This window comes from Octopus bimaculoides, chromosome 24 (genome assembly GCF_046866305.1).
Source record: "Octopus bimaculoides isolate indiv1 chromosome 24, ASM4686630v1, whole genome shotgun sequence".
In the NCBI taxonomy this organism is placed as follows: Eukaryota; Metazoa; Mollusca; class Cephalopoda; order Octopoda; family Octopodidae; genus Octopus; species Octopus bimaculoides.
Window position 1 is genome coordinate 35,976,354 of NC_142951.1, and position 22,337 is coordinate 35,998,690.

Sequence of the window (22,337 nt, forward strand, 5' to 3'; positions counted from 1 at the left end):
ACCTAAAATACCAGTAATATACGGTGTTTTTACACCTCCCGTCTTTGTGATTCCACAGGAAAAGCATTGAATATTTTGTTCCTGGAAACCCAATGTGCAAGTGTGTGTGCATTGTATGTGTTGTATGCACATGTGTACGTGTGCAAAAGTGTATGTGTGTAGTGGTGCTGGTGGTGTAGATGATTCATCGAAGGATCACTGTTCCCCACCCTGTCTCCTTTTCTTGTGCCACTCCTTTAATCCCATACCCCATATAGCCACCCTCACATCCGACAAATCAATAATATATCGATATACGTTCTCATGTTGATGTACATTAAATTACACGTACATATGTATGTATGTATTTATTTGTATGTATTTATTTATATATATATATGTATGTATGGATTTGTATGTATGTATTTATATATATATATATATATATATATATATATATATATATATATATATAAGCGAACGGATAAGAAGAAAAACGATCGTTATGCTATGAACATCGTTAGCTGACAGCTGTTTTTGCTCTAAGATGCAGTGGACTTTTAGTTGAGTGCCTGGATACCATTCTATAGCTTCATCGGAGCCCTCAAATATGAAATGCAATTTATTTAGGAAAAAGAAAACAAACATTTTTGCAATATATATATATGCTAGCAATGTAACTTCACGTGTGCCACTGGCGATTTCTTCTTCTCCTTTGGACTTTTCCCTTTCTCGTTTCCGACGAAGAGTTACGCTCGAAACATTAACTTTCTCTTTTCAGCACTCGTCAAGCTAATTACACTAATTGTGCACATTCTCACGTTCATTGTTTTCCTTTTTTTTTTCGTTTTTTTATTCGTTTATTTGATTTAACTTTATATATATATATATATATATATATATATATATATATACATACAGTGGCAGACTGGGTCTAACAGTATTGGTTGCTAGGAGACTAAGGGTACCCACTCACAACTACAATGCTATCATTTCATTTTTTTTTTTTTGTTAAAAGTATTTTTTTCAACTGTCTACAAACACAGCCAGGCTGAAATAATTAATGTATTCTTCCAGGAGTGAATAAAAAATTCTCAAACTTAAGGGGATGGGCCCCCATATATGGATTCTAATGGCACAGGGGCCCACTTACCATTGAGCAAGCTGGCAACCTAGACAGTCTGCCACTGTATATATATATGTATATATATATATATATCATCATCATCATCGTTTAACGTCCGCTTTCCATGCTAGCATGGGTTGGACGATTTGACTGAGGACTGGTGAAACCAGATGGCAACACCAGGCTCCAGTCTAATTTGGCAGAGTTTCTACAGCTGGATGCCCTTCCTAACGCCAACCACTCAGAGAGTGTAGTGGGTGCTTTTACGTGTCACCCGCACGAAAACGGCCACGCTCGAAATGGTGTCTTTTATGTGCCACCCGCACAAGCCAGTCCAGGGGCACTGGCAACGATCTCGCTCAAAAATCCTACGGGAGCCAGTCAGGCGGTACTGGCAACAGCCACGCTCAAAATGGTGCATCTCATGTGCCACCCGCACAAGAACCAGTCCAGGGGCACTGGCAACGATCTTACTTGGCTTGCCGGGTCTTCTCACGCACAGCACATTTCCAAAGGTCTCGGTCAGTAGTCATTGCCTCGGTGAGGCCCAATGTACGAAGGTCTTGCCTCACCACCTCAGCCCAGGTCTTCCTGGGCCTACCTCTTCCACGGGTTCCCTCAACTGTTAGGGAGTGGCACTTTTTCACGCAGCTATCCTCATTCATTCTCACCACATGTCCAAACCAGCGCAATCGTCTCTCTTGCACACCACAACTGATGCTTCTAATGTTCAGCTTTTCTCTCAAGATACTTACACTCTGACGGGTATATATATAAATACAAAATGGGTGTGTGTGTGTGTGTTTACAAGGTTGGCCAAAAGTCACCTGACAGTAAAATCAAAATTCGGTAAATACAATCTGTAATTCTGTATTGATTCGAATGGAAAAATGTGTCACTCAAGAAGGACAGTTTTCCCGATGTTTCATATTTAGATGTTTTCATTAAATTCATTCAGTTGTTAAACATAAATCAATCTTGGAATCAAATGGTTTTCATTTACTGTCAGGTGACTTTTGGCCAACCCCTGTTTTTATATATATATATATATGCACACAGGCGTGGAGTAAATGCACCTGTACCAGTGCCACATAAAATGCTCCCAGCACAATCTGTAAAGTGGCTGGTGTTAGGAAGGGCATCCAGCCATAGAAACCATGCCACAACAGACAGTTGGAGGCTGGACAGCTCCATGTCGAGCTATCCAACCCATGCCAGCATGGAAAGTGGACATTAAATGATGATTTCTGGGTGGATTAAATCTACCAATTTGGACTTGAGACGCTTATAAAAGTTTGGTTTACCTGAGACTTTTGTAGAAGACATTAGTGCAAGATGCTGTGTGTTGGGATTGAAACCATGCACTTGCTTAGCAAACTTCTTAACCACACTTCTAAACACCCTAGTTTGTGATCTGTCATGTATACAACCCTACTAATCAGGAGAGCCCCCATGTTATAGTTTTTCTCTTTCTTATAAGGTGGTGGTGGTGGAGCAACAGATAAGGTAGCATATGAGACTAAAGGAGTGGTAGAGTGTCTGTCTGTGTGTGTGTGTGTGTGTGTGTGAGATCATGTCGACATCCACTTTTCCCTGCTAGCCATGGATCACATGGAACTTGTGGAAGATTTTTCTACAACTGGATGCCCTTCCTGTCACCAACGCTCACCTATTTCTGAGTAAAGTAATATTTCTCCATGACCAGACATGTCTTCATGGAAGATGGGAAATCAAGGACATCACTTGCGTGAGGGTGACACTCGTTTACAACAATCATGTGATGTCAAAGCAACGAAACAGTAACTTTCTCTCACACACACACACACAACTTACTATTTCGTTGTAACCCTTTCTGTTCTGAGTGGAAATTCTGCAGGGTTTGGCCTCACTGTTCATCCTTCTGTTGTCAATAAAAGACCAATCAGCTCCTGGGGTCCTTATTCCTAAATGAATAAAAAAAACAAGAAAAACATCCTAAGGGCTGTGAATTGACAGATTCACATGAAATGGAATGACCTGTGGTAGTTGTACCAGTTCCATGCAATCTGGCAATCTGTTTCTATGTAATCCACCGAGGTGAACTTAGCCATTCATCTTTCTGGAGTCAATAAACAAGGCAGAAGTGGTCGATTGTTTTCATTCTCTCTCCGATAAGGTTCATAGGGACCTCTCAGAGAGGATGAAGGGTTGACCATGGATGACAACCATCTTTTCTGATGCCTGCATCTGTCCTTGGACAGATGGAAATTGTTACTACGGAACGGAAATAAAAAGAAAGCAATGAAGAGATATCATTATTAGACATCAATGCTGCTTCCCTAAACATTGTGGCTTTTTGCCAAAGTTACAAGACCTTTCCTTCTGACTTGTTGTTGCGATTATTATTGTTGTTGTTGTTGTTTTTATACCATGAGAGGTACAATGACTGTTATTTGCAGCTGCCAAAGTGAAACACTTAATTCTACCTGCCCATGTATTCGTGTCTAATTAAAAATTCATTATTGCTAATTAATTAATGCTATTGATGTTAATGAGTCTTATATGTTAACCTGTTAGTTAATTAATTAACCTTTTATTTCTATTCTTCTATTTCAGTCTGTTTACCTTGGCTCTCCCGTTGTACTTTTGTGTGAACAAGACTGGACATAGCTTCACTCTGTCTCCGTTGTAACTGGACGACATGGATATTACGCTGGACTCACAGCCCTCGCTCAACACCTACCACAGCAGCAGCAGCAGCGGCAGGTGTTGTTGTTGTTGTTAGCCTTGACTACAACTAACTGCTGCTGCTGCTGCTAACACAGCAGTAACAACATCATCATCAACAGTAGTACCATCATCATAAACCAGATTAATATTGTGCAGTCTTTCTTCCTCGACCTGCCCACACCCCGCTAGCTTCAAACGTCTACGTGACAGAAACACACACACACACACACACACACACACAACAAACTATATATATATATATATATATATATATATATATATATATATATATAAATATATGTAGACTTTGCTATCCTCTGGATTGCATCGATGAAGAGTGAAAAGGATTGATTTCCCCAGCAACCCAACCTTGGCACAAATATTAAGAAGAGGTGGAGGTGTGGCACTGTGCCATGCACCAATCTGTTCCAGTTAATCGCTCCATTGCACATGTCAACTGTTTTGGCTTCGCGCATCGTTTCACTTCATTGCTTTCAAATGTAAAAAAAGAACAAGAAACAAACTTCAAAATAAACCAAAACCAAGAGACACCCCTCCCTCCACCCCAGAAAAGATTTTCTTTATATATTTAAGGTGTTTTCTTGGTTTCTCTAATTTTCTTGATGGATGCTGGAGGTTAGAGTGGTAAAATTTTTGGATGGCCTTCATAGACACCTGTTAAAAGGAAAATATTACCTTTTCTGAACTAAATTTATTTATTTGATTGTTTAAAATCATTATTGGTGCTGTCCCTCCAACACTTTTCCTCAACATACCTCTCTCAAGAAAAGAACGAAATACCTCAACACACACACACACAAAACACAGACACAATCAAAGTGAAAATACTAATGAAATAGTATTATCTACTACTACCACTACTACTACTACTGACATGATGATGATATCTTAATGTAGAAAATATAAAATGAAATTATTTGTCACAAATAAAAAAAAATAAAAAAATCTATTTTTTCTCTACTTTCTTAAGAATTAGTGATTACATCTTTTAGAATCCTCCCCTCCCCCATCCTTCAACACTCCCCCCACCCTATATCTACTTAGCTGTTTGTCTGTCTGGTATCCCGCCCCTCTCCTTTCTATCCCAAGACTCACCTTATAGATTGCCAATAAGTAAGCTGCTATGGGGGGTTGGCATACACACCCCCCCAGTGCTGCCAGCTCCACCAACATTTACCAAAATATCTGTGACATTTCCACACACACACACATCTGATCAGCTGTCGTGTTAGCTTCGTGCTGTAACATTCAGTGTATTTTGGTTATTGATTCAACAGCAACAGCAACAACATGACCCAGCAGACACCTTTAAATGTCACCTGGCCTTTGATGACAACAAAGACTTTACCAAAGCAGGATGTCACTGCCAAGAAAATCTATGGCTTCTGTGGTTCACGTTTGGATGCTTTGAGCGTTGCAAATGGTGTTCTTCAGAACGACTGTTTCATTGATGTTCTCAACATCATTCCACATTGCATATTCCTGCTGTTTAGTGTCCCAATATTGATAATCTGGAGCAAATCTGTGATCGGAACTAAGAAAGTGAAAACATGGGTCCATTTTCGAGTGCATGCCTTTCGTTGGGTGGTCACCCTTTTCCTGATTGGGGTGAACCTCATGGAGATTGCCGAGGGTTTGACCTCTGATGCCCATGATCCGGACTCTGTCAACTATCATGTCTTCATACCCCCCTGTGCTGCTCTCATTGGATCTGTTATGAGCATCACATATTATCACAATGTTGAAATCTGGAACTCCCCAGGATTTCTGCTCATCCTGCTCGGCTACTGGTCAGCTGCCTTTGTACTCCGAGTTTTCAAACTGATCTCCCTCTACAGGAACAACATGGACTTCACGGATCTTCGACTTGACCTGACATGGGTTGTGACTGTTGTCTATGGAATCCTGATCTTTGTTGAAATGGATGTACTCCGAGTACAGGTGAGTCTCATCAGTTTTTTGGTGTCAACGTGTTATATCATAGCCAGGTTCCTATATATATGATGGGCTTCTTTCAGTTTCCATGTACCAGATTCACTTGTAAGGCTTTGGTTGGCCTGAGGCTACAGCAGAAAACAAAATCATCTGTGGTTACCCTGAAATCTGACAAGGGACTACCTCAGTGGGTCATCACAATTAGTCAAACAAACAAAAAAAATGGGTCTGGCTGTTAATGTCCAGCAAACTGAGGTCATCTGTCGGTGGTGCCTTTGCACTACCCCACCTCTCTCTCTCTCTTCCCCACTTTCTTGATACATCATTAACAACTAACCACAACTTTCTAATTCAGATACCCGGGTAGCATAATTTCCAATAAGTGCATACAAGATCAGGAAATTATAAATTGCCCCAGACATTCCTCTGGGAAGGCTAAGGAAGTGGGGGTTTTCTAAATGACCCTCTCAACCTCCAGACTAAGGTCCCCGACTGCCGGTCATTTTCTGCTTCTACTTTCCTGTCTGGTTGTGAGTCATACTTTATATACAGCCCAACGCATAAACACTTAATGTGTGTGTGTGAGTGCTTCAAGTCTCAGAGTGTGTATAAGAACACATATAAACCAACTGTGTGTATGTTATAAAAGTATATAATGTATGTGCATGTGTACCACACACACACATATATATGTGAGTGAGTGCAATATGTATAATAAATAGTGTGTATTGAATAATGTGTGTATTGCATAACGTCTCTCTCTCTCTCTCTATATATATATATATATATACAGTATATATTTTGCAATGTGTGTATGTATTTTATAATTAAATTCAGTTCAAAGTTGAACACTGCATATATTGTATTGTGTGTGTATGTATATATATATACACACACACACACACGTGCAGTGCTGTATGCATTTTGTTGTGGAATAGATCTGTATATATGCATACTTTCCTTCTGAATGCGTTATTTCGTGGTTGCTGGTTTCCGTGTGTGTTTGTCATGGTGACAATTATCATCCCCCAGTAAATTACTAGTACTTTATGTCCACGAGCAATGAAATGTGAACTCACGACTAAATAATTAGCATTGTCTTGATCACAACTACCATCACCAGTCATTAGCCACCCCTCTGTTACCACCACCATCACCATCCCTACTGTTAGCAGTCACTACACCACCACCACCACCACCACCACCACCACCATTGGAAATTAGATTTCATAGTTCGTTAGCTTGAACACTGTGTAATTACAAGGAAATTAATTTTTTACACCAACCTGCAATTCAATCAATTGCCCTATCTTCTCCTCCTCCTCCTTCAATTAGGGACCACAACACACCCTTTGTTTATTTATTTATTTACTTGTTCTGTTGTATTTTATTTAAAAACAAATGTTGGTTAATGTTTTCTCTATTCGTTAGTGTTTGTTAATTATCTGTTTTCACTGCCAAATTGGATGATTATCCTCCCGCCATCTCTTCTCTTCATTACTTCATCAATAAAGATTAATTGTGTTCGATTAATGAAGCTTATACACACATATATACACTCGTTAGATACTCAACAATGATCAGGTCACTTCTCTCTCTTTAGTTTTGTTGTTGTTATTTTTAGCCCTAGGTCTGCCTTGAGTCACAACACACCTATGTTCAAAGGCATTTCAGCCATGACCATCCTGCCTTAAATTCTTCAATTTGTTTTTTTTATTTTTGAAATATTAAGTTGTGATATGAGATTTGGCAGCTATTTCTAGCATTTTGAGTGACCCCATAGAGAGGTTTCTTGTGTGTCATTGTAATTGTGAATGGTGGAGTTGATGTAATGACTGGTGGTGTTAAGGATGGATAACCACCACCACCACCACTGTATAAAACGAGACACTTAACTATTTCTGGCTCAGTCTTTTAGCTGTAAATAGGTACCCCGATACAGGCACTGTGAAGGTGCATGGCTCAGTGGTTAGAGCATCAGGCTCACAATCATGAGGCAGTGAGTTCAATTCCTGGACCGAGCTGTTTGTTGTGTTCTTGAGCAAGACACTTTATTTCACGTTGCTCCAGTTCACTCAGCTGTAGAAATGAGTTGTGATGTCACTGGTGCCAAGCTGTATCGGCCCCTTTGTCATTCCTTTGGATAACATTGGTGCCTGGAGGCGGTAGTGCTGCCCCGGGTGAAGAGGATGGCTGCTGGAAGACCCTAAGTCTGGCAACAGGACTCTGCACCATGCCACACAAGCTGGAGAACCCAGTCATGGCTGTCAGACAATTTCTGTGACTACATCACCCCTAACACCTGGCCACTTAACTCCCCAGGCTGCAACTCCCTAGATTATTATGTGTGGGGCGCAGTTGAGCGAGAGACCAACAAAACTCCTTGTAACACCAAAGATGAACTGAAGGCAAGGATTATGGCAGCATTCATCAATTTAAACAAGGAGACCGTCCAGAAGAGTTGCAGGAGATTCCAAAGTCGTCTGGAAGCCTTGGTTGAAGCCAGTGGCAATTTTATTGAATATATTTACTCTAGACTTTAGTATTTTAAGATATTTTTATGTAATTTTGGCAAATATACCTGTTAAAATGAGATGTCAATGTTATTTTCATTTTTGCGTAGTTTAGATAACAATTTATTCACTGCACCCTGTTTATATATATATATATATATATATATGTATGTCTGTGTGAATATTTACCTCCTATATCTGTTTGCATGACACAGTATGAACAAAGCAGTGACATTGTGTTTGCAGCCATGATGACATTGTGTAACTCTACACTTTCAGTGAACGAAAGCCAGTTAATGGTTATCAACAACAGAAAGAGTCTCTGGTCATAGAGTTGTCCCTTGATAAGACTTTGGCCAACACAAGCCAGTAATGGGAAACAAAACATACATAAAAACGGTGTTGTTGATAACATTGGGAGACGGACTCCAGAATATAAAGAGACTTAGCCAAATACCATTTCTGCCATTCTGCTCTGTTTAGGTCAGCCTGAATATTAACAAATTAAATTACCCAACCATTTGCGAATCAAGCTCTTCTGTAAATATTGCCTTTTTTTTTTATTTAAAGAGTTTTTTTTTGTATTTAGGGATCGAGTTATTTAATGCAAGAAGGCTTTGTCATTCATAATGATCTCATGATAATGTTCTTCTCTCTTTTCATTCCAGAAATATGCTTTTTTCCAAGAACCATGCCCTGTACACTCACCTGAAGAACTGGCTTATCTCAAATACATCCAACCCTACGTAAGCTTCTTATCAAAGATTACCTTCTGGTGGATTACTGATTTGATAAGGAAAGGTTTCCGACACGTCATAGAGTTACACAACCTGGGTAAACTCCCTATGGTAAGTAAAGGATCTGACTCCATCTCTTCCACTTCCCTCACTCCTCTCTCAGTGGCCATTTTTGTCAAGGCTTCACTTCACTGCTGATGGTTTCTAGGCTATCGGACCCTAAAATGACACGGCTCCACTCACTACACCAAATTCCCACATTGGATGTCAGAACTGTGTGTGTGTGTTTGTGTAAACAATATGTGTGTTTAAAGAATACGTGTGTGTGTGTGTGTGTGCCTAAATGTGTGATTGCATATATATATGTATGTCCATTGTCTCTAAATAATGTGTTGTATGTCTGTACTTCCAGAACCTCTCCCATCATGACCACCACTACATTACATCTACTACACAGTGCATTCTTTAACACCATAAGAACTGTAATGAACTCCATTACATCACATCTGTGGAGGATATTTCTTAACATCATTTGAACTGTGATGAACACCACTACACCACGTTTACTACATATGATATCCTTATAGAAACACATGCCATGGGCAGTGATAGAACATACTGAAATGGGTTTCAATACACTACCCTGTCCCCTGTCCCATTTCACCTAATTATGACATCATCATTATCATCATCACCACCACCACCATAGTCATTATTGTTGCATGTAGAATGAACCTGGCTGTCAGATGGGGCAGGTGGGGGTTCCCCTGTCTAGTGGTTATGGTGACACAGGTTGTTTGGTGGAGAAGGCTGAAAGAATGAGGCCGACACTTTTCTCTTCATTCAAACCCTCATCAACTTTTTCAAGTTCCACTTGGAAAGGAAAGGGCTGGAAAGGTGGAGGGGGTGGAGGGTCATTTTTTTTTTGTTTTTCCAAATAAATACATACACTATAGATTCGTTCTTTACTCATTTATTACTGTTCTTATTCTAACTCCTGTCCATTGTCCAGAAATCTTTCGTCACACATCTGTGACCTTTTCAACGACATTTTCCGACCTTGTGTGTCAATCATGGACTAAGCGGAGTAAGAGCACACATGAGGATGGAAAGTGTCGCTGAAGAGGTCACAGATGTGTGACGAAAGATTTCCGGACAATGGACATTCGTTGCTGAACGAATATTTAGTGTGTGTATTTATTTGGCAAAAAAAAAAAAAAATGACCATCCTGAAATACGACAGTATTATTATCATTTTTATTATTATTATTTTTGTCTACCTAAACTGTTTTAATCCTCTTAAAAACCAGAACAGTCATATTTACTGGATTTGGATTAATACCCCCTCCCCTTATTTGTTCCATCTCTCTATCAACTCCCCCCCACTCTCTCTATTGTACTTTGTCTCTCCCTTTCCCTATTGCTATCTTCTCTCTCTCCTCTCTTGTAACTCCTAATCTCCCCTCTCTCTCTGTTGCTCTTTCCCCCCAACTCTGTACTTCCTCTCACTTCTACTCACAACTCTACGTCACTGACCTTGATATATGTAATACCAGCATGGCATTCTCACCACCACACACCACCAACCTCAACCTCCAAACTAACCTAACTGTTGTTGTGAGCCATGCTCCATCCCATCGATGATGACAGGAAGATATTTAAACATCAAACAACTGTAATCTACCAATCATTCACTCCAGATCTACCCATATCTCTCTGTAGTTGACAACTATTGAGTGACTGGGTGATGATGATGATGATGGTGGTGGTGGTAATGGTGGTGGTTGCTGCTTAACGCTTGGCTCAGCTCTGATCCAACTGATTTATGATTAAAAATGTTCTGGTTGTACTTGTTACTCTCAGCCCCTATCGTTAAAGGTTCATCCCGACATTTATTTTCACAGTGTATCTAGGACTGCAGTATTTATTGTGCCCCCTTTTATTTTAAGGAAGTAGAATGTGATTCAAGAGTTATTTGGTGGCTGATTTTAGTTAGCAGATCACATTGACCCCAGTACGCAACTGTCAAACTGTCCAACCCATGCTAGCATGGAAAACAGACGTTAAATGATGAGGATAACATAATTCTGTGATTTCTTCCTTGATCACAGATTACAATACAACTTATTGAACTGCCTTTGTGACTACCTGGTTGCTTACAGAGACCATTGTAACCAATTGCTTCATATTTCAAATGTTTATCTAATGTTTTCACTTTTGTTATTTCAGACAGAGAAATCTACATACAACTACAAGAAGATTTGGATTTCATTTGAGAATAACAAGGTTTGTTGTTGTTTTTACAGATTAACAGTTTTACTAATTTAAATGTTACAAATATGAAGTATTCCCCATTCTCTAATTGAAATTTCTGCAATTATTCTCTTGTCCTTTCAGCAATCAAAATTACGGTTGGGGCTGAAGCCATCTTTGTTAGTGAGCATGTTTAAAGCTTCGTGGCCGGCCATTATCTGGAGTGGTTGTCTTCGTCTAACGGCTGACTTACTGGCATTCATTGGCCCATGGTGGATAGAAGATATTCTCAACTATTGTAATGAATTTAGTCAACCAATTGGTTCTGCTAGAAGACTCCACAATGCTACATCACGTGTGGTGTCTGTCACCCGACGTTCCCTGGAAGATGAGGTCGGAGCTGTTTATTCTATCTACAATGGATCAGCTACCACCACCACCACTACTGCTGCCACCACCGCCATTAAGACTACTGTGGCGGCACTCTTGTCTCTACAGGATAAAAAGGTAGGGATATGTGTGTGTGTTTGTATACTCTCTGTACAGATTTGTGTGTGGGTGTGTGTCTGTCTATTTGTGGTGAGTGTATGCTAGTTTGTGTGTGTGTGGGGTGTTTCTGTGTTGGTGAATGTATACGTGTATGCGTATCTGTGCTTGTGCGTGTATGTGTGAATATTCACAAGTTTTTTTTTGTGTGTGAGCTCATGAATCTACATAAACATTTGTATATGTGTGTGTGTGTGTGTGTGTGTGTCTTCTCCCCACATTGTTTGCATAACAGCAACCCCACCACCTTCATATCCACTGTCTTTCTCACAGAACTACAACCTTCACCACCACATGCCTTCCACCCATAAAGCCCCCACTTCTACCTCCTCTCCACATATACATCACATGTCACACTCATAATTCCATAATACTACATGTATGATAAGCTGAAAGAATCACATGTACCATGGCCACCACTACATATTACAACATATATCATGCCCCCTCTTCCATAGTGCCCCCATTCCCCCTACTCAGTACCACGTGCACCATGCCTACCCCCCAGTACAACATGTACACCATAACCATTATCTCTCTCTTTTGCAGGACAACTTAAATGTGTCTGTCACTGAGTTCTTCTCCAATGGCTACATCCTCATCACTTTAGTGTTTGTACTCATGTTATTGCAGTACTCTCTCATGGAGTACCATTTTTTTATACTCATCCGAGAAGGGATGAGGATGAAAGCTGCTATACAGGTAAGTCCTCACCTATTATTGCGTCCATCTTCTCTTACATCTTGTGTGTGTGTGTAATATCACACACACACACACACACACATTATAACTGAAAGGCTCCCATTTCCTGTTCTTAGAGTTGTTCATTTCCAATCAGCTGGTAAACCGAACCTAGTTTTCTTTTGAATATACACTGTCTGAATATTTTTCACACACACACACTGACATAGAGAGGAATTCCTGAAGAGAGGATAAGTCTAGGATTAATTTAATTCCCACTTGCAACCATTTTCAACATATTTATGTCACTAATATTCTTGCTTATTTCCTTAATTGTCATTGATTATTGATTAAGTAATCAACTGAGTCTGTATATATCACACACTAACATGTGATCAATAAAATATCAGTTGATTGGTTGTTCTCACCTTTACACCCCGTCTTTTACAGGTGATGATATACAGCAAGGTGCAACAGTTATCAACTCAAGCTTTGTCCCATGGAAGAATTACAGAAACTGAAATAATGAATCATGTGACAATAGAATGTAACAACCTTATGATCATTTACAGTTTTTTGCACTATTTCTGGGCAATACCTCTTCAGGTAAGTCATCCTGACATTCAACCAAAGTATTTGTCTGGCATGAGTTTGCAATTAAAATATTGTTTTTGTCAACAGAACCTTTTATTCTGCAAGGTTTTAAGTTCACCGTTCCATAGACACCAAACCAATGTGGAGCCACCACAGATGTGTTTTACTGATCACAAGTACCAGTTAAAAGAATGGCAGTTTTCATCTTTAGACCAGAACCTATGAGTTTTGCCCATTGGATCCAGTTGTTGAATGTCATAAATGGAATAATTTAATTATGACTGACACTAATCAACAGGTGAGGCTGTGGAGACCAACCACCTGTTGTAAATATCCACAGACAAGTCACATGTTGTAGCCTCACCAATTTTAGTTCAAAACTTCTGTAGCTTCTCCAGTTTCTGTTCCATATTCCGGTTGCCTCACCAATTTTAGTTCAAAACTTCTGTAGCTTCTCCAGTTTCTGTTCCATATTCCGGTTGCCTCACCAATTTTAGTTCAAAACTTCTGTAGCTTCTCCAGTTTCTGTTCCATATTCCGGTTGCCTCACCAATTCTATTTCCACAGTTATCAGTATTATCATAGTCGCAGGAGTGGCTGTGTGATAAGAAGCTTGCCTCCCAACCACATGGCTCTGGGTTCAGTCCGAATGTGTGGCACCTTGGGCAAATGTCTTCTACTATAGCGTCAGGCTGACCAAAGCCTTATGAGTGGATTTGATAGATGGAAACTGAAAGAAGCCTGTTGTGCATGTGTGCGTGTGTTTGTTCTCCCATCACTGTTTGACAACCAGTGTTGGTGTGCTTGCAAAAGTGACTAATAGAATAAGTACTAAGCTTAAAAAATAAGTCCTGGGGTCAATTTGTTCGACTAGAACCCTTCAAGGCGGTGCTCCAGCATGGCCACACTCAGTGACCTTTCTATTATTGTTATCCCTCTTTTAGCTGATGTCCAGTTTACTACTGACCTGTAGTAAACTCTGTTGCCACAGTTACATGTACAAGATGCTTACCCCATGATCCAACCTGTTGCTCTCTCTCTCTCTTATTTATTTTCCAGATTGTTGTTGGTTTTATCGTGGTCTTCCTAAAACTCGGTTCCAGTGCAGTAATGGGCTTTTTCATCATTGGTGTGCACACATGTATGCACATTGCAACTGCACGGCACCTGTTTAGACTCCAAGGCAGCATAATGGTATGTTAGATATGGGTGGTTGTTAATATTGCTCAACTGCACTGTCCACTTGTTACTTATCCCTCTACTCCCTAAATACCATTGTCACACCAAACTACCGACCCTTCCCCCACACACCAAACTACTCTACTTTCATCTATATGTCATTGTTCAACTCGGCTTTTCTCTCCTATATAGAGCAGGGGTTCTCAAATTATTTCTTATCTGTGGATCCCTTTGATCACCATTCTTTTCTGCTGGACCCCCCGTAATCATTCCATGTTTAAAAACAAGTTTTATAGAAACTTCTTCCAAAAATTCCCATTTTGTTTTCCACACATCAACTTGTGGAGGTTGAATTATGGAAAATGTCAGAGAAAGAAACCTGGCTGTTCCTTGCAATCCAGACCAATACGAGACACATCGAAAGCAAAACATTTTCAGGGACCCCTAAAATACTATTGTGGATCCCCAATTTACGATTTTGTTGCATGGACCCCCAAAAATCTTATATGAACAGCAGTTGAGAACCACTTCATTAGACTGTCTGTCTGACCCAACCACTTTACTCTGTTATACCCATTATACCCCACTTCTCTCTCTCTCTCTCTTACTGCCTCATTCTTTCTCTTTTTCAGAATCTCAGTGAAAGGAGGGTGAAGAAAGTAAAACAACTAATAAAAGGCATCAAGCAGATCAAGTTGAATGCCTGGGAGAAATGTTTCAGCCGTTTGGTCAGTAAGGATCGAAAGAAAGAGATGAAATTGTTGTATCGTATTGCCTACCTCAAGTCTATCATCGGTCAGTTTGTACGCTTTCACACTCACACACACTTTCTCTCTCTTTTGTATATATATATATATATATATATACATATATTTGGCCTTTGGCCAAAAAACAAGTAAAATTAAAAAAACTCAACATTTTGATTCAGTCTCCTTCAAAGTATTCATCTTGGGTGTCTCCACACTTTTGTTAGCATTCCTGCCACTGCTGGAAACATTTTTGGAAATCACTTTTTGGGATGCTGTAGAAGTGTGCCGATGAATTTTGCTTGTGGGCTTGTGGCTGCTGGTGTCATAAAAAAGCACTTGTACCAGTGCCACACAAAAGCACAAGGTCTTTGATGGGATAACCTAATGACTCTAACAAATTATTGTTTTTGTGCATTGATTACTGATTTCTTAATTAACTTTTGATTGTTTCTCTTGCAGAGTTCCTTGTTACATCAGCCCCGTTATTGTCAACAGCTGCGGTAAGTTCCTGTGATTTTAACTTACATATCTTTGTTTAATGTGTCACTCTAAAGAACAACTCCAACTGACTCTACATATTCTTGGTCCAGTCTAGTGGTGGTCAGCCATTGGGGCAGGTCCTGTGGATATGAACCATCTCCAACTCCCTTTATATGACCTGGGAGGGGGGGCCTGTAGCTACCCCTGCTGTCATTAAGCAGAATACACATTCTGGTATCAGAAACCATAGAAAGAGATTTTTATCTGACAAGACCCATTACAGGAAGTCCCTGAGTTGACGAATGTTTATCTTGCAAGTTACTAGGTAACCCCATCAGTGCTGGTGCCACACAAAAAACACCCAGTCCACTCTGTGAAGCGGTTGGCATTAGGGAGGGCAACCAGGCATAGAGACCATGCTGAAACAGGCAATAGAGCTTGGCACTGTCTCCTGGCTTGCCAACACTGGTCAAGCTGTCCAAACCATGCCAGCATGGAAAATAGATGTTTAATGATGATGCTGACTAATTCATTCTCTTTGAATTCTCTTCTAATATTCCACTTCTATTTCTTTGTAGAGCTTTCTCTTCTACCATATTTCAAAGGGAACAGTTCTGACGCCCGGCCAAGTATTCTCTGTTGCTGCCACCTTCCAGGTTATGTGTTACCCTTTTTATTTCCTCTGTGTTATTTACATATCTTTGCTGAATGCGAAGAGCAGCAGCCGAGAGTTGACCTCCTTCTTACAATCCAGCCAGATATGCCAACACCCCAGTGCCTTCTTCACCAAGTGCCACCAGACAAGCAACGTACAGAAAGAAGCAGAGGTAATTTTGGGTTTTACCGTTTGTCTTTTGAAACACCAGTCATATTACACAATACACCGTCACCGTCACCATTGTTTCAATGTTAAAACATACCACTGAAACTGTCAGTGTCAGTTCCACAAAGTACCATCTCCATCACTATAATCATCTTTACTACTGTAACACCATCACCATCAACGTCATCATCCATATTGTCATCACTATCACTATAGTCATCATCATCATCATTGTTGTAACAACTTGTCTTTCAGTCGTCCTTCTCCATATCCCGATTGCGATCAGTTGTCCAGTCAGCCAAGTCCATGTTCTCCTGTATTGATTGTAAGGTGAGATGTGCACAATGATGCACCATACACTGCACTCTGTTGCTTTGTTTCTGCACATCTGATTTATTGCCTTAACACTTCAATGGCAGATAGGATTAATGAATCATCAGATGGGATTAAGTTCCCTGTCTCATCTGGCCATGTGGTCCCTTCCCTCCTGCAGCATATACACCCCACATTCTATACACATGACCTTCTCAATACTGTGACGTGTGTGTGTATACACATACACATGACCTTTTCCTTACAGTGATGTGTGTGTGTGTGTGTGTGTGTATATATATATATATATATATATATATATATATATATATACATAGTTTACAGATCCGATAGAGGTAAGGTCAAGAAAAAAAGTACTCCCTCCAGTGAGAGATAAATATGAATTTAAATACACCACCGAAAGAGCTACCAATAGTTTCATGCTATTATAATCCTGCTGCCTGTGCTTTACACACTCATGGTTCCCTGACTGCTGCTGTGAAATATATTTAGTTTTCTGTTTACTCAATCTTCTGTTTATAAGGAGGATATTGTACCCAATGTCCTCTAGTAAAATGGACCACGTGGTGGACTGTGGTGTGCTGGTGGTCCACATGGTACAGTCTGTTCTATGATAGTTCAACCACGTCATACAGTACATCCTACTGTACCTATTGGGTAAAAGAAAATGCAGGAGGATCAGTTAATTATAATTTTATTCAGCGTATTCCCCTCTCAGATTCTCATACTTATTACAGCAGTCCTTTAGTCTTTCTAAGCCCTGTAAAAGAAGTCGGAAGATTGGGCTTTTAACCAGGCCTTTCACGATGCCCTTAAAGCCAGGAGCGTTTTAGCACCTCTTTGTAGACCATATGGTACACTATGTCCTATTGTATGTGGACCACATGGTACACTATGGTCCTACAATGTAGGTGGGCTGCACGGCACATTATTCTGCAGGAGTTGGTAGTGTAGGGGGGCTACAGATATTTTCTCCTCTGTAAACCAAATTAGTCCACATGGCTGACAACAGGTTCCACTCCTACTCTGCTGGTGATGGACTCAAGATCCAGTGATGCAGAAATGTCTGAATTTTCAAAATCAATTCCACCCATGTTAGTAAGTTTGGAAAAACATCACTGCCACTCTTCCAGACAGATCTCTTACTGCTGCTCTCTCTACACCTTCAATTATAACATATCTCTTACTGCTACTTTTTGTACACCTTCAGCTGTTACATCTCCTCTTACTGCTACTCTCTCTACACCTTTAACTGTTACATCTCCTCTTACTGCTACTTTTTGTACACCTTCAACTCTTACATATTCTGTTATTTCTACTTTCTGTACACCTTCAGTTGTCATGTTTCCTCTTACTGCTACTCTTTCTACACCCTCAACTGTTACTCTTTTTACACCCTCAACTAATCCTCCTGTACACCTTCAATTATAATATCTCCTCTTACTGCTACTCTTTGTACACCCTCAACTTTTACATTTCCTCTTGCTGCTACTCTTTATAAACGTTTCGAGATCTCCTATTTCGTCTCCTTCACTTTCTTCTTTGTGGTGTGTGTGTGTGTGTGTGTGTGTGTTGTGATGTCACTCTTACTGATGTTGTTGTTGTTGTTAGAACAAGCTGGACACTCTGATGAAGTATGATGTAAAAACCAACCAGCTTAGCATGGCGTTCCACAATGGAGCGATGCGTGGAAGTATCTCATCAGTGGAGAGTAGTCCCCCCCTGGGTCACACTCCAAACCACAGCCGGCAGAACAGCGGGGCATCTGTGCTGGACATCCTTGACCCTGCCTTTCGTCGGCCGAGCTTTTCACAGCACTCAATCACTTCTGAAAACGACACCTACATCGCCGAAAGACGAGGGTTTCATTATCGTCGACGAAATACCAACGGCAACGTCTCTATCATGGAAGATGAGGGAGAAGCAGCAGAAGCCGCTCCGACCGTGGAACACCGGCTTGCCCTTGACATCTCCGAGGCTTCTTTCTCTACGGACCTCTCCGATGAATCTTCCTGTTTGAAAGATATCAACATTAAAATCCCCCTGGGTAAGTTCTTTCAGCATCTCTACTCTCCTCACCTCTAACTGCATCTTAGTTTCTAGAAGTTCGTCCCTCATATTTTTTATATTATTGCAAAATTTCTTCTTCGTCATCACTTTTGGCAGCAAAGTGTAGTAATGGTGGTGGTTGTGTTGGTCCAGGTTAGCTCGGTTTGGGCAGTCGTCGCATAGCATTCAGGCCAAATGACCAACAGGGCCTTCATCTCAGTTATGCTATGTTTCTGTGGGGGCCCACAAACACAGACACAAAGGTATACACACGTAGATATGCATGACAAGGTGTCACGCAGTGGGATTGAACCTGGAACCATGTGGTTGGGAAGCAAACTACTTACCATACAGCCACGCCTTTGAAAGTTATGTATATAACTCCTAGTATTTCTGCCTTTTATCTTTCTCTTTCTCTCTCTAATTTGGAGAGGAGAATGCATGGGTTAGTGATGTGAAAGGTTAACCTTTTAAGAATATTTGAGGGTTTGCATGGGGGACGGGTGGTGAAGGATGTGAATGATATTGCTTCACTTGGACACAGATGGTGATGTTGGAGATATTTGGTAGTCTCTGGTGCCATCACTACTGTAGGCACCACCACATGCTGCTGCTGCTACTACTACTACTGTTGTTGTTCTATTCTGTAGGTAAGATGACAATAATAACTGGTCCCTCTGGGTCAGGCAAATCAACATTGTTATCAGCCATGTTGGGGGAAATGGTCTTGGATTCTGGAGTCATGGAGTGGAACAGGTATGTTTCTCTGTCTCTGTGTGTATATATGTTTTCATCATCATCTTCATCTTACAGTTTTATTGCAACAATTTGCTATCCATTCGTAGTCACTAACAGTAAAGTTAACACAACAACCTCTTTCACTAATATCATTCTTAGTTGTTATTATAACTGATCGATTAATCTGTTTCCTTACAGAGCCTGTACATTGGCATATTGTTCGCAACCACCTTGGCTCATGAATGCCACAGTCCAAGAAAACATACTTTTTGGTCAACCATACAATTATAGAAAGTAAGTGTTTCTTGAATATGTTTTATGAAACTCTGTGTGTGTGTGTGTGTGTGTGCTGCAGTGCTGTTTCCTTGCTGTGATTGGCATTTGTGTTTTCCTGCTGCTGAAAGAGACAAGATTGGTACATCAACTTTGGAGAATATGAAATTAAACAACAGTTTGGGATGTATGTTCATCAAAGAAACCGTAAATGATGGAGAAGACCTTCATTATTAAGTACTATGGATAACCATAAGGAATTGAGGACCGAATTGGGTGGCAGTGGCAGTGGTGGTGTGTGTACATAATGTATTGGGTGGTATCTGTGTGTGTGTCTCTATAAAGTATTTGTTACTTATTACAGATATAAAAAAGTACTCCATGCTGTTTCTCTGAACACGGACCTGACTTTGTGGCCGGCCAAAGATCGGACAGAAGTTGGTGAACAGGTAGGTTAACGAGTCAATCCTCTCATTATCGTTATATTTAGAGCTGTACTTTGAGTGTTCAGCCAATGAAGAGATGCTACCATAGAATAATTTGGTCTGTCGAGAGTAGAAAATGGGTCTCCACCAGCGCTAGATTATCCATTAAGCAAAATAAGCACGTGTTTAGGACATTAAGGGAAAGAAGGGGGTACCCTTCCTTCCTTTGATAGTAAATGGTTTACGGCACAAAAGATATTATCAGAAGATAAAGATGATGCAAGTGAGAAGTATGAACTGGCTCAACCAACCAAACAACAACAGCATCACCATTCTAATTACTACTTTTGACTTTGTCTCTATTTTCAGGGTATCTTACTGACAGAGGGTCAGAAACAGCGTATCTCTCTTGCGAGAGCCCTCTATTCCTCAGCAAACACAATTATTATGGTAAGCATAATCTACCCACCTTCTTTACATGGACTCTTCCAGTTATTCCATTTACTGGCTGCTACCATTTCTAGTTTAGGGGGTTAAAGATTGAGTTGAACTTAACAACTCACATCATCATCATCATCAATCCATCTGCAAGTTTAACCCCAGCACCTGGTCCTTGGCTGTTCTTTACAGGTGTCATCTTTGTTGTAAGCATTCTAACAAAATGTCTGGTCTGAAGGTTAAGCCCTCTCCCCCATCCAACTGGTCATGAAAGCTCTAAAAAGGGTCATGGATACTGCCTATCCCCTCCTTTAACTTAAATATTAAAAAAAAAAACACATTGTAGGCCTAAGTCAGTTTCATTTTCCCAAGGGTGGAAATAAAGAAAAGTTGTTTCAAACAAGATTTGAACTTTAAACATGTTTTGTTCCCAGGATGATCCATTCTCCAAGATAGAGCCTCACCTTGGACGCAATGTTTTTGAGGAGGCAGTGGTACGCAGCATGATCAGAAGAAAACGTACAGTTATCCTTGTCTCTCCACAAATTCCTCACATCTACAATGCTTATCAGGTCAGTTCCTTTCACAGACATTGTTTTACATTATTTTTGTTGATGTTACCATGTTGTATAAATGTGTGTGGGTATTTGTTTGGGTGTAACTTATTTATTATTAAATATTAAATATGATATAAATTATTTACATGTTTTTAAGTTACGAAACAATTTGTCGTGAAATTAGAATTTTCTTTAATATATAATGTCATCTAAATATTTCTGTAATTTGTGTCCTCTCTCTCTCTCTCTCTCTCTATATATATATATATACATATATTTACACACGATAGTAATTTCTAAACCCCCCTCCCCCCACACAATAGTAATACATGTTTTGTTTCTCTGCAGATAATTGTTGTGAATCGTCACCAAATCAAATGTCAGGGAAGATTGAAGGACATAAAGCGTGCTGACCCTGATCTCTATGAAAGCTGGAGAAGGGTACTGAAGGATAACAAGTAAGTGTTAGCCCCTTTACACTCCACATCTGGGTTAGATTATTCTCGTCATGCCTACATTTTATGTTATCCCACTTGATTTTTTTGTATTGTAACAACCATTACGTGTTTGATATTAACCTATTTTATTGTTGTAGAAGCTAAAATAATTGAATGTCATGTTAACCCAGATAATTGATGTGGGGTTAACCCATGAAATCATTAAGTGTTTTATTAACTTCACATAAATGGAGGAGTTGGTCAAACCATATAATGTTTGAATGAAGTGTTAACCCACAATATGTTATCCCTCTCCCACATATTATTACAAGTCTCCCGAGAAGCCTCACATAGTGTTAACCCTCCTTCGTTCCCCGTATAGTTAGCCAACATTAGCCGCCCCTGTCACACATAGACCACTTACGTCTGTTTAGACCAAGTTACCTCCCTTCATCAATATCGAGTAGTCTCCCTTACTCTGTTTGGTGTGTCTTCTACTTTGACATTCACTAATCCCATTTACAGCCATTATATTAATTATGCGATGCACATCTTTAATATTTGTTCAGGGTATATAAAGTAAATGCTAGCCCTCTCCCCAACTTCATGGCCTTCTGTCTATATTTGAACTCGTCGAGATGGCTGCCAGAAATCTGTATTGGAGTCAAATATTTTCTGGTATTTATGTTGTCTGAATAATGTATATATTCTTTTACTTGTTTCAGTCATTTGACTGCGGCCATGCTGGAGCACCGCCTCTAG

The 22,337-nt window shown here is 40.1% G+C and overlaps 1 protein-coding gene across 22 annotated transcripts in view; it reads left to right on the top strand.

Annotated features, from left to right (window-relative positions):
• The first annotated feature begins 4,362 nt into the window (after nt 1-4,362).
• The window catches only part of LOC106869067 (ATP-binding cassette sub-family C member 9), a 37,816-nt gene continuing 19,841 nt past the window's right edge, over nt 4,363-22,337 (top strand). For 11 of the 22 annotated variants that reach the window (XM_014914582.3, XM_089341120.1, XM_089341115.1 and 8 more), the window contains exons 1-18: nt 4,920-5,776; nt 8,952-9,131; nt 11,250-11,306; nt 11,418-11,780; nt 12,369-12,521; nt 12,951-13,106; nt 14,154-14,288; nt 14,906-15,068; nt 15,482-15,522; nt 16,081-16,329; nt 16,581-16,655; nt 18,270-18,705; nt 19,358-19,463; nt 19,644-19,739; nt 20,083-20,167; nt 20,513-20,593; nt 21,016-21,153; nt 21,487-21,596. In XM_014914582.3, the coding sequence (XP_014770068.1) occupies nt 5,126-5,776; nt 8,952-9,131; nt 11,250-11,306; nt 11,418-11,780; nt 12,369-12,521; nt 12,951-13,106; nt 14,154-14,288; nt 14,906-15,068; nt 15,482-15,522; nt 16,081-16,329; nt 16,581-16,655; nt 18,270-18,705; nt 19,358-19,463; nt 19,644-19,739; nt 20,083-20,167; nt 20,513-20,593; nt 21,016-21,153; nt 21,487-21,596 (3,275 nt within the window). In that variant the 5' untranslated portion in view covers nt 4,920-5,125. Of the gene's footprint in view, nt 5,777-8,951; nt 9,132-11,249; nt 11,307-11,417; nt 11,781-12,368; nt 12,522-12,950; nt 13,107-14,153; nt 14,289-14,905; nt 15,069-15,481; nt 15,523-16,080; nt 16,330-16,580; nt 16,656-18,269; nt 18,706-19,357; nt 19,464-19,643; nt 19,740-20,082; nt 20,168-20,512; nt 20,594-21,015; nt 21,154-21,486; nt 21,597-22,337 lie in introns of all 22 variants that reach the window. The other 11 variants (XM_089341123.1, XM_089341127.1, XM_089341129.1 and 8 more) reach the window with 5 other exon arrangements.